Source organism: Empidonax traillii, unplaced genomic scaffold (assembly GCF_003031625.1).
Source record: "Empidonax traillii isolate 1590-97213 ecotype Southwest subspecies unplaced genomic scaffold, ASM303162v1 scaffold734:size1267433, whole genome shotgun sequence".
NCBI classification, from domain to species: domain Eukaryota; kingdom Metazoa; phylum Chordata; class Aves; order Passeriformes; family Tyrannidae; genus Empidonax; species Empidonax traillii.
The window spans coordinates 20,759-31,838 of record NW_020955927.1 but is presented as its reverse complement, the minus strand read 5'-3'; the positions used below and the strand labels follow the sequence as shown (position 1 = coordinate 31,838).

Sequence of the window (11,080 nt, the reverse complement as noted above, 5' to 3'; positions counted from 1 at the left end):
AAAAAAAAAAAAAAAAAAAAAAAAAAAAAAAAAAAAAAAAAAAAAAAAAAGGAAAAAGAAAAAGGAAGTCTTGGAGGTGCAGGTGACCCCACTGCAAAGGCGAAGCAAATAAAATCTGAAATTGCACCTTGAAAAATTGAACATGAAGAATATTTGGTTTCATTAGCGTAAATTTAGGTGATGGAGCAGCGCCAGAGGAGCTGAGACGTTGTGATTGAATATACTCGGGGAGAACCTCCAAAAGAAAGATCTCCTAAATAAGGACTGATTTCCAGCTGGGGAAGGAAGATGCTATTTTTTCATCCAGTCTGGACAACGTGCCCATTTACCCTTTCTGTAGCCCTGGAGTGCATCCCCTGATTGGTGTTTCCCCACCGTCATCTCACAAGGAAAGCAGCAGAGCCAAAAATATCTGAAGTGCCTTTGCAGGGCAGGCAAGCAAAGCTGGGCTGGGGCAGCGGGGAGGTGTCACCAGGGCTTGGGATGAGTCCAGGTGTCACCCCTGTCCCCTCCTTCCCCAGCACAGCCAGGCTGAGGTCATCCAGCAGCCACCAAAGCTGGGGTGCTGAGAGCTTCCCATCACACGGGCAGTGCTGGTGGGCTAATGCACGTCTTGGCAGGGGCCAGCACTGGGAGTTTATTGATGTCAGCAAGGTTTAAAAGCCATCGAGGCCGCCTGGAGCATTACAGACAATTTACACTGGAAAAAGAACGAGCTTTTCTCTTCCAAAGCCGACATCCTTGCATTGGTGGGGCAGGGTATAAAGTGCTCATAGAAAAATGAAAATACCGGAGGGGGTGGGTCTCTGGACGTCACAAGCGTTCAACAGGCAAGAAATGGGCTGGGAAAGGGTTGGGAAGCCGTGACAGAAGGCTGAGCTCAAGGACAATGAATAGGACAGAGTACAAAGCTACTGCAGAGTCTTTGGTGCCTGCAGGGAGACCATGAACCTGATACCCACAAGCAGCGTGTTTTGTATGAGGGACGCAGCAAATTTTGTGAAAAGAGGTCTTTTCTGATAACATGGAACTGGGGGCTTGGAGAAAGCACTGCAAGATCAAAGCAGCCACAGCAGTTCAAAGCAATGACCCACCAAAACTATAATCCTGTTTCAAGAAACCCAGAAGAATGACCAATGCTGTGCTTGGGTGTGAAGCTCCTCAGCTCGGCCTCACGCCATGCACAGCCCCCCTTCCAGGATGGGAGACCCAAGGACAGCAGGGGATTCACCCACTTTGCCCTTTCTGTGCCAGCTGTGACCCCCATCCTGTCTCCCTGCCCTTGCTGCCCAACTCCTCACACAGAGCCACGTCACAGCCATCCCCACAGCACTGCCAAGCCCACCACCAAGCCATGTCCCCAGGTGCCACATCTGCATGGCTTTAAAATCCCTCCAGGGATGGGGACTCCACCACTGCCCTGGGCAGCTGTGCCAGGGCTTGACAACCCTTTCTGTGAAGAAATTTTTCCTAATATTCAATCTAAACCCACTTCCTCTCGTCCTGTCCCTTGGTCCCTGGGAGCAGAGCCTGACCCCCACCTGGTTCCTGCCAGGGGGCTGTAGAGAGCGAGAAGGTCCCTCCTCTTCTCCAGACTGATCTCCCCCAGCTGCTCCTCATCAGACTTGTGCTCCAGACCCTTTCCTGGCTCAGCTCCTTTCTCTGGACGTGCTACAGCACCTCAGTGTCTCACCTGTGCCACGCTGAAGCCACGGTGCCACCCGCCCCGAATCCTCTGCCACCATCCCGGCAGTGAGGGCGGCTGCTCCTGGTGCTGTGCCAGCCCCACTAGCACCACAGCTTCTCTCCAAACAGGATTTGACATGTCACTTGAGAAAATGCAATCTTTTGAAAGGCTTTAGCTTTGAAGTGGATGGCTGTGAAGGTCTGGCTTAGCTGACAGCTACACAAACAGGCGAGACAGCGGAGCCGCCCGATGGACACAGCCCTGCAAGCAAAGGGACGTGCTCTGCCCCCAAAAACAAGTGGGAATGGATGTGAAAACGTGCCCTGCAAGTCACAGGCAAGGCAGGACCAGAAAGCAGGTCTTCCCTTTCCTGCCCAGGCCTCCATTCCCTACAACACACTGCTGCTTCAAAGCCCACGTTTGCAAGGATTTCCTGGCCCATAAATTTATCTTTTTTTTCCATACCTGTTTTAATTTCTGTTTGTTGTTTCTGAGGTAGACAACAAAGTCTTGAAAATGCAGGTTCCAAGGTTTTAGTTGTACATGCTTTTGGGGAACAGCCACCAAAGACTCAAGGCAAATTAATACCATCAGCCACCCCTGAGAACGTGAAGCACAGGTTACATGTAAGTTGTTCAGCTTGTCTTAAGAGAGAACTTTATACATGAAGATGAACAGATCAGTGTTTTTAATCTTCTTTTGGCAAGTAAAATCAAGTCAGAGCAAAGCAAGGAAAAATGAAAGGATGCGCTCATGTTCATTTAAAACTCAACGGCACCTTTTTTCGATAGGGAATTTACTTTTTATTTGAACTTGCATTTTAAGTTGCATTATAATATAAAGGTAAGTGCTGATCCAATAAATCTTGGGTCCTCCCTGCCCCTGAAAAAAAAAACAAACCCTCACCCAAGAATGCTGTGCTTTTTTGCATATCCTCCCCCAGGATTTTGAGGGCGGGGAGGGATAATTTTGGTACATCTAATTCAGGCAATCGAATTTTACTCCCTGCACCTATCAAATGATGATTAAGCCTGCTTTTCCCTCTCTGGAGGCTGGTGCACCCAGGGCACAAGAGCTGGGAAGGCAGCCAGGGTGAGGACTTTGGGTGAGTCTGAGGAAGAGGTTTTACTGAGGCTGGCAAATCATCTACAGGCTGTCACACAGGCCTGGGGCTGCTCATCACCCTCGAGGGGGGGAAAAAAGGTCCATGGCAATTATATTTCCTTAATTGACTTTTCGCTGACACAATAGCAGAACAATATTCCTCAGCAGAAACGTCAAAATTCAGAAAAAAAAAAATATTCATTTTGCCAAAGCGACACAGAATTCTGGAATGGTTTGGGCTGGGAGGGACCTGGAAGATCATCTAATTCCAAGCCCCCTGCCCTGGTAGGGACACCTTCCACCAGCCCAGGTTGCTCCAAGCCCCATCCAACCTGGCCTTGGACACTTCCAGGGATCCAGGGGCAGCCACAGCTTCTCTGGGCAACCCCTGCCAGGGCCTGCCCACCCTCTGAGTAAAAAACTTCTTCCATGTATCTGATCTAACCTGACCCTCTTTAGATTTAAAACCATCACTCCTGGCTCTATATTACAGGCACTAATAAAAAGTCTGTCCCTGAGACAACCCAGCCCTGCTCAGCCCCCCTCGCTTCCCCTGAGTGCTCCTCATCCATCCCAAGCCATTGCAAGGGAGCTCTGAAATAATTTTAGAGGTGAATTTTTGCCCTGAAGCAGAGCAGAAGTGAGGGCATGGGAGCTGAGGAGAGGCACCACCGGGGCTGGGTGCAGGTGGAGAGGGGGAGGGAAGGCTCCCTGAAACTGCCTCCCCACTGCTGCTGCATCTTCAGGCAGGACTTCTCCGCATCCGCTGGGGAAGTGCCAGCCCCTGAGCAGGGTGGCTGAAGGATGTGATGCACACTGACATTTTGGGATGGCTGACAGATCCCAAAATCTCCTCAGTTTCAGAAATACTCCTTTTCTTTGCAAATGCAAAATATTTTACAGATCCTCTGCTTGGGGAAAAAAAAAAAAAAGAGCAAGCTCTTTCTAATGACTTTCTAATGACTCATCAATCTTATCTCCCTTTTTGCTTTTACCTTTCCCATCTTCCTTTTTCCTTGCTACTGTCTCAACAGCTGGGGTGGGCACGTAGGCGATGATGCGAATTTAGCAACCCTTCCCCCGTGTTTTTATCCTCAGGTGTCACCTTTTGGAAATGCCAGCCTGAGAAATGGGCATCAGGCTCGGAGGGACCCTGGCGAGCCTGTCGGGCGTGGGCAGCACACGGTGCTGTGGCACAGGCAGGGAGCGGTGTGAGAGCCGTGGGGCTGCTGAGGGGACTGGCTGGGGCACGGCTAGTGGGTGCCAGGGTGTTGCAGCGCTCGGTGGGTCCAGCTAAAACACCCCCCCCCCCCCCCCGCACCTTTTTCCTTGTCCTCCCCCTGCAGAGCGAGCCCGGGATTACCTGCACAAGACCGGCCGCTTCATCGTCATCGGGGGCATCGTCTCGCCCGTGCACGACTCCTATGGGAAGACGGTGGGTTGTCCCCCTTTCCCTTTCTGCCTCCTGTGTGCAATGGTGTCTCTGGAAGCAGGGGTGAGCACTGGGCAGCACTGTGGTCCCTTCACATCCATCTTCTGCCTGGGGCAGCTCCCAGCCACGGGAGAGTCTCGGAGAGGAGGGAGAGGATGAAACCACTTGCTCTTTAGATAAAAACTGCAGCGAGGCCCTGCGACCAACCAAAGCACTAGACAGCAAAGAGAAGTGTTCTCACCCGAAACAGTGGTGGCCATATTGCTGGGTAGTGTTTTTTGTTTTGTTTTGTTTGAATTATTTCAAAGTCAATTTTTGTTTGTTTGTTTGTTTGTTTGTTTTTTGCTGGGATGGAAATTGTGCAAACAGTGGTCCTTAGAAGCACTTTCCAAATTAGGAGTGGAGAGTTTCCTCCTCTCCTGAAAGCTGGAGAAATTTAATCAAGAAACCACCCCCCCGGCTCTGGCTCTGCTGCAGCCCAGAGCTGGGAGTGGAGATGCTGAGCAAATCTCACCGCCCGCTGCGTAGCCAGGGCTGAGGCCCAGCAGGAACTCCTCCCTTCCAGCAAACAGGAGCTTAAATAAATGTTTGTGGGCAGGAACGAGTCCTCCTGGCCTGTCTCACCTGAGCAAGACTGATGTTGTGCCCCAGGAAGGTTTGCAAGGCCAGGCTGGCCAGGGTGTGACGTAACTGTCCCTCCATCACCCTCTCTTGCAGGGTCTGGTCTCGAGCCGGCACCGCCTGACCATGTGCCAGCTGGCTGTCCAGTCCTCCGACTGGATCAGGTGAGTGGCAGAGCCCACCCTGCTGTGGCAAGAGGAGAAAGTGTCCAGGCACACATCCAGGTGCCCAGAGCTGTTGGGAGGGGCTGGGTGGAAGGGCTGGAGGAAGGCACACCTGTGGAGTGACGGGGGCTGCTCGTGGCACCGCTGGCCAGCCCGGTGGGGAGGAGGTGGCTGGGCCAGGAGGTCTGGGGGCCATCAGCCCACGCTGTTGCCTTGCTGTGTCCCCGCAGGGTGGACCCCTGGGAGTGCTACCAGGACACCTGGCAGACCACCTGCAGTGTGCTGGAGCACCACCGTGACCTGATGAAGGTGAGGCAGCCCCCACCCCGGGGGTGCACCCAGGGGGGAGGGCGTGGGCAGGGTGCAGGAGTGGGGCTACTCGTCCCCCAGCGTGGGGATAACTAGAACACGGCTGAGAGAAGATTTGCAGGAACATCTGTGAGATCCTGACCTGGAAGAGGTGCAAGATTCCTTGTCACAGCCGCTTTGAGCTCCTTGCCCTGATGCTGGAAGGAAAGTGAGCCCTCCAGCTGGAGCCAGCAGCCATCCCGGACCCAGGAACACCAGGAGGGGAGCAGGGGTGAAGGCAGAGTGAAGGCAGGGATGGGCACAAGCCAAATCATTAATGCTGCCTGCTTGCTCCTCTCCGAGGGGAAGGGCAGGTGGATGGGCCTCCCCACTCACCAGCTGAGCCAAAACTACTGAATGAACCTGATGGAGGGACTCAGCAGGAAAATTCAGCTCCTGGGAAGTCCCTGGGAGCACAAACCCCTGGGAGGAAAAGTCCCTTCAAAACCCAGGCAGGCCTGAGAGCAGCGGGAAAAGGTGGCTGCCCTCTGGTGACTGCAGGGAAGCAGGGCTGCTGGCACACTTGGATACAGCAAGAAAACCAAAGATGGGAAACGGATGAAAGAGCATCACACAAAGTTACAGGCAGCCCAGACAGGAGGCACAGCGTTTACAAGCCCAGCAGAATGTCCAGTGCATCCAAGGACTGTGATGCTGAAGCCAGGGAGTCGCTGCCCGTGCTTTCCTTCTCCTGCAGGGACTGGGAGGGAGAAGAGGACATGTTTGCTCCTTGCCAGCCTCGTGGCTCCACACAAAAAGTGAACGCTACCTCAATCACAAGTCATTATCCACAGGGTCCTGCTGGCCCTGGGCTTGTGGGAATGGGGATCCCAAAGCGAGCTTGGACATACCTGTCACTGAAGATGACCTTGAGCCAAGGGTGGGGAGGCTTGATATGGGGACAGAAAGGTTTTGGGAGGTTGCTGGGGTGAAGGCACTGTTCCAGCTACGTCTCTCCCTCGTTGCAGAGAGTGACTGGATGCATCCTCTCCAATGTCAACACGCCCTCCATCACCCCTGTGATCGGCCAGCCCCAGAATGAGTCCTCGCAGAACATCTACCAGAACAACAACAACATCTCCAACAAGCCCACTGCGGGTAGGTGGCATCAGGGCAGGGAAGAGGGGGGTGGTTACTGACCCCTCACCTCCCAGCCAGGGCTGCCAAGCATTAGGATCAGGGCTCCATCACCTTGGCTTTGGACAGGCGGCTCATCTGGCTCTGTGCACCAAGCCCGGGGTGGGGTGGAGTTGCAGTGGTGAAGTTACCATCCATCACAGCCAGAGGAGCCAGGAACAGCTTAAAATGGCTGTAAAATCTCAATGGGCTTCAGCTGGATGATGTCCAGGCAGTGAGAGCAGCTAAAGGAAAAGGTGTCTGGTACCCACAGGGTGCATGCAAGGGAAGAACTAGCAGGAGAGGTGACGGAGCCAGATGGGATAGGGAACCAGTGGGATATGGGACGTGGAAGTACGAGCTAGGGAGAAGAGGGAGCATTACTTAAGTCCCATAAAAATGGACATCTTGTGATTTTCTTAGTGATTTTAGCTGTCCAGCTAAAATCCAGCTGGTCCCTTCAAGGCACAGGGTAGCACTCTGGGGAGTTAAGACCATGACAGGAGGTGGCGGGGAGGCGCTGGGAGCGGTTCCTGCACAGGAGCATCTTGCAGAACCAGGGTGGCTGAAGAGCTTGTATGGGTTAATTGCACCACCTCCCTCCCAATTAATTTGCCTTCACCTTTAGCAAAGATCCTGGGGAAGGTGGGAGAAAGCCTGAGCCGGATCTGCTGCGTTCGCCCGCCCATGGAGCGCTTCACCTTTGTGGGTACGTAGAGGAAAGGTCCAGTATCAATCCAGCTGCCAGCCTTCCTCCCAGCCCCCTGTGCCAGGCCAGAGGCACCAGCACCCCTCTTTTTCTTCCCTTTCTCAGATGAAAATGCCAACCTGGGGACAGTGATGAGATATGAGGAGATCGGTGAGTGCGCAGCCCCCCAGCTCCCCTGGGCCAGCACCCTGGGGCTCAGGAGCCACTGGGACAACAGATCCAGTAACAAGTGAAGGGTACAGGATCACCTCACCCTGGTGCCAGCTACTGAGGCTCAGGGGTGAAACAGGAGCAGTGCCTAACTGTGCTGAGTCCTGCCCTGTGGACAGACAGCAGCTGAAATAAGGGAGGGAGCAGTGGGGACACGGCCCCTGGTGCAGGCATCCTGCCATGCCCTGACAGTCACCCCAAGTGCCACCAAACTTGCCCTCCCATGGTGGTGTCACTCCACCCTGGCAATGCCTGCAGCCCTGAGAAGCCTTGAATGGCAGCAGGAGAGATTTCAGCTGCCCCTTCCTCTAAAGCCCTTGAAAGGGTTTTAGGCCCACCCGGCTCCCCCACTGGTGGCCCCACCATCCATCACCCAGTATGTGATACATGCATCCCCCCTCTGTGTGGGGAGCTTGCTGGTGGCCTTGAGACCCATTTCACAGGCAAACTCACACACAACCTGGCACTACAGCCATCCCAGCACCTCCACCACCCCCAGCTCAGAGGCTTTGGCTACCTGGAAATGCCAAACAGGGAGGCACCTCTGAGCTTCTCTCCTTCTCTCCAGAGCTTCGCATCTTACTGCTCTGTGGCAGCGACCTGCTGGAGTCCTTCTGCATCCCTGGTCTCTGGAACGAGGCAGATGTGAGTCACCACTGCTGGGCATCCCTCCGTGCTCCTCTTCCCCAGGCTCCCTTCCTCCTCCTCCTCCTCCTCCGCTTCCCACAGGCGGTGCTCTGGGGAGCCACTCAGCTCCCCACGGGAGCTGTGCCCACCAGCCCTGCTGCCTCCTCCTCCCCAACCCTGACCCTCACACCTCCCCTACACACTTCCACAGGACTTCCACAGACTCAAGCCCTGCTCCCACTCCCTGCCCACGCAGAGGGTGTAATCTGGGATGCAGGGTGAGCCCATCCCAAGGCTGTGTTTCTGCTCAGAAGGAGCCAGAATCGAGTAGATGCCAATCCCAGCAGAGTGAGGTGTGCAGGTAGGGAGTAAGATTTTTACAGAAGTTGCCCAGACATTAGAAATTAAACATATTTAGAGCCAAATCTACAGCTTTTACTGTTGGTGCTTGCCTGAAGAAGCCGCATCTTCACGGGAGAACACCAGCCCTGGAGAGAGGATGGGTTAACCACCCCCATGCTGCTCCAGAGCAGTGCTGGCTATGGGGTCTCCCCTGGCTCTTCACTGGGATCAGGCAGTCAGCACAAACCTCCCTCCTCAAACCTCTGAACCATTTCTAAATTCAGTCATCTCATCTTCAGGCCTAAATTTTGTAAAGCAGTTGTGAAGCTGGCAGGTGTCTCCTCTGAAAGGCTGGAAAAGCTGAGATGAGGCAAGTCCTGAAGCCCAGCACAAAGGATGCAGAAATCTCCTCCTCAGGCAACCTCTTCTGCTGCCACCTCCTTCTACCACGAGTTCTCCTTGAAGCCTGAATTCACCACCCAGTAATAGGATTTAACCCCGTGCCTTTTATTTCATCCACTGCAGACCACTTGCCTGGACAATTCCATGTTTCTGCCAAAGGCTGCTGACATATCCTCAAACTCACTTTCCATCTCCATCCAGACCACGGCCCAGCTTTCCCAGAGTCGGGAGGGGGGGGGTGGCAGGTTTTGTGCAGGGTGATTATAAAGCTCTCCACACTTTGGGTTGCTCCTAGATGGAGGTGATCGTCGGGGAGTTCGGGATCGTGGTGGTGCCCCGGGATGGAGCAGATCCCGACCGGATCATGAACCACTCCTCCATCCTCCGCAAGTACAAAGTGAGTGGATGCACACGTGGCTGGGAGAGGACCCACAGCCTGTCCCTACCCAGGAGAGCACTTCTGCCACAGGGCACAAAATGTCTCGGGGTCAGATGCTCTCAGCGGTTGGGTGGGATGAGCCACCACACAGCCACTCCCCAAGGCCAGCAGGGAGGAGAGGCTGGTGGAGGCAGACACCCGCTTTCCAGCCATCCCTTCACCCCTCTTTTCCCTCCTTCCCCTGCAGAACAACATCCTGGTGGTGAAGGATGACTTGAACCACCCCATGTCGGTCGTCAGCTCCACCAAAAGCAGGTGGGTGATGCCAGGGGAGATGGGGAACAGCAGGGTGCCCCCAGCCAGCCCCTCCACTGTCCTCACACGGACACCTGACCCATCCAGGTGGGCTCTGACCCCTTTCTCTCCCCCCGTGCCCCCAGACTGGCCCTGCAGCACGGGGATGGACACGTCGTGGATTACCTCTGCCAGCCCGTCATCGACTACATCCTCAAGAGCCAGCTGTACATCAACGCCTCTGGCTAAGAGCCAGGGCCCTTGCAGCGAGACAGCCCTCGTGTCCCGCCTGCCTGCAGCTCTCCATCACTCTTTTTTCTCTCTCTCAGTCCGTGTCTCCATCTCTCTCCCCATCCCATGGCCTCCTGCCCGTGTCTGCCTCTCACCCCCGGCACCAACACTCCATCATGCAGCAATGTCCAGGGAACACTTTGGTCTCTTTTCTGGGGCACTGCCCTGCCCTGCACACGTGGGGAGGGAGGAGGGACCGGGAGGAGAGCGGCGTGCTCGGTGTGCTCGAGGGGAGGCCGCCCCGGCACCCCCTCCCAGCATGGCCCTGGGAAATGGCCTCCCCGGTCCGTCCTCCCAGCATGCTCAGAGCCAGGGGCTGCCTCTTCTGCATCATCTTACAGAACTTTAGCTCAATAAATCTAGGTGCATTTTTTTTTTTTTTATCCAGTAGTTTAGTGCGAGCCCTTTGAGCCTCTGGACACGGCGACCGAGCAAACCCCGGCTGGCACCGGCGCGGTGCCTCGGGGCGGGTGAGCCTCCCAGCCTGGCAGCAGGACAGCCCAGCCAACAAAACCCTCCTCCTGGTCCTGAAAAATCACGCAGAAGGCATTTCTAAAGGGGAGCAGAGGCCTTGGCAATCATCATTGCCGAAGCACTGCAGGGAGAAGGTCACGTCTCACCTTCCTGTGGCTGCAAGAACTGAAGCCACACCCTACGTGACTTGAGTCACGTGTAGTGATGTTCTTTCTCCAAACCCCAGCACCTAGAAAGGGATCTGCCACTTACAGAGCCAAGAAACGAGGTAGAAAGAAGCAGGTAGTGAGCCAAAACCTCTGGTGACAGTTTTCCCCAAAGCTGGTTGGGTCCATCGCCATCCTCTGGCCTCCAGATCTCCATTTCTGTCTGTAAACTTCCCCCTTCTCCAGACTCTCTTCCTCTTCTTGAAGAGCTCATTAAATGCATGATATTTTCCCCCTCCCAAACCAGCTGTGGCTACTTTGCACATCCCCTGGGACGTGCCAGGCTCCTGCTCTCCCACCTGTGACGTGCCCCCAGCTGCCAGGGATGGAGCCTGGTGGAGATGCTCACAGGGCAGGTAAACAGGGAGCAATTCCTGAAGCCTTGTGGAGAGGAGGGTTGCTGGAGCAGGCCTGCGACCCTGCCCAGCTCCTGGGGAAGGTCACAGCCACAGAGAGGAAGGTTTAGCCCTCACCTTCTCCTCTCCCTTTGCTCCATCTGACCTTGTATTGCTTGGGGCAGAGTCCTCAAGGAAAGAGGTAAAATTTCCTCTACCTTGTCCCTTAAAAGTCCACAAAGTAGCTCTCTCACGAAAAGCTCCAAAAGGTGAGACTTAGCACTAAATTTGGCCTTGCTGGGTGCTGCTGGCACCCCTGGAACAGCAAACAGCTTTGGA

General features: G+C 54.7%; 1 protein-coding gene across 1 annotated transcript in view; it reads left to right on the top strand.

Annotated features, from left to right (window-relative positions):
- The window catches only part of NMNAT2 (nicotinamide nucleotide adenylyltransferase 2), a 22,999-nt gene extending 12,350 nt beyond the window's left edge, over positions 1-10,649 (top strand). Inside the window, exons 2-11 of the mRNA XM_027900520.1 lie at positions 4,138-4,226; positions 4,941-5,008; positions 5,239-5,317; positions 6,325-6,454; positions 7,101-7,181; positions 7,287-7,331; positions 7,960-8,036; positions 9,058-9,159; positions 9,389-9,456; positions 9,582-10,649. Of these exons, the coding sequence (XP_027756321.1) occupies positions 4,138-4,226; positions 4,941-5,008; positions 5,239-5,317; positions 6,325-6,454; positions 7,101-7,181; positions 7,287-7,331; positions 7,960-8,036; positions 9,058-9,159; positions 9,389-9,456; positions 9,582-9,684 (842 nt within the window). The 3' untranslated portion in view covers positions 9,685-10,649. The remainder of the gene's footprint in view (positions 1-4,137; positions 4,227-4,940; positions 5,009-5,238; positions 5,318-6,324; positions 6,455-7,100; positions 7,182-7,286; positions 7,332-7,959; positions 8,037-9,057; positions 9,160-9,388; positions 9,457-9,581) is intronic.
- The last annotated feature ends 431 nt before the right edge of the window (positions 10,650-11,080 follow it).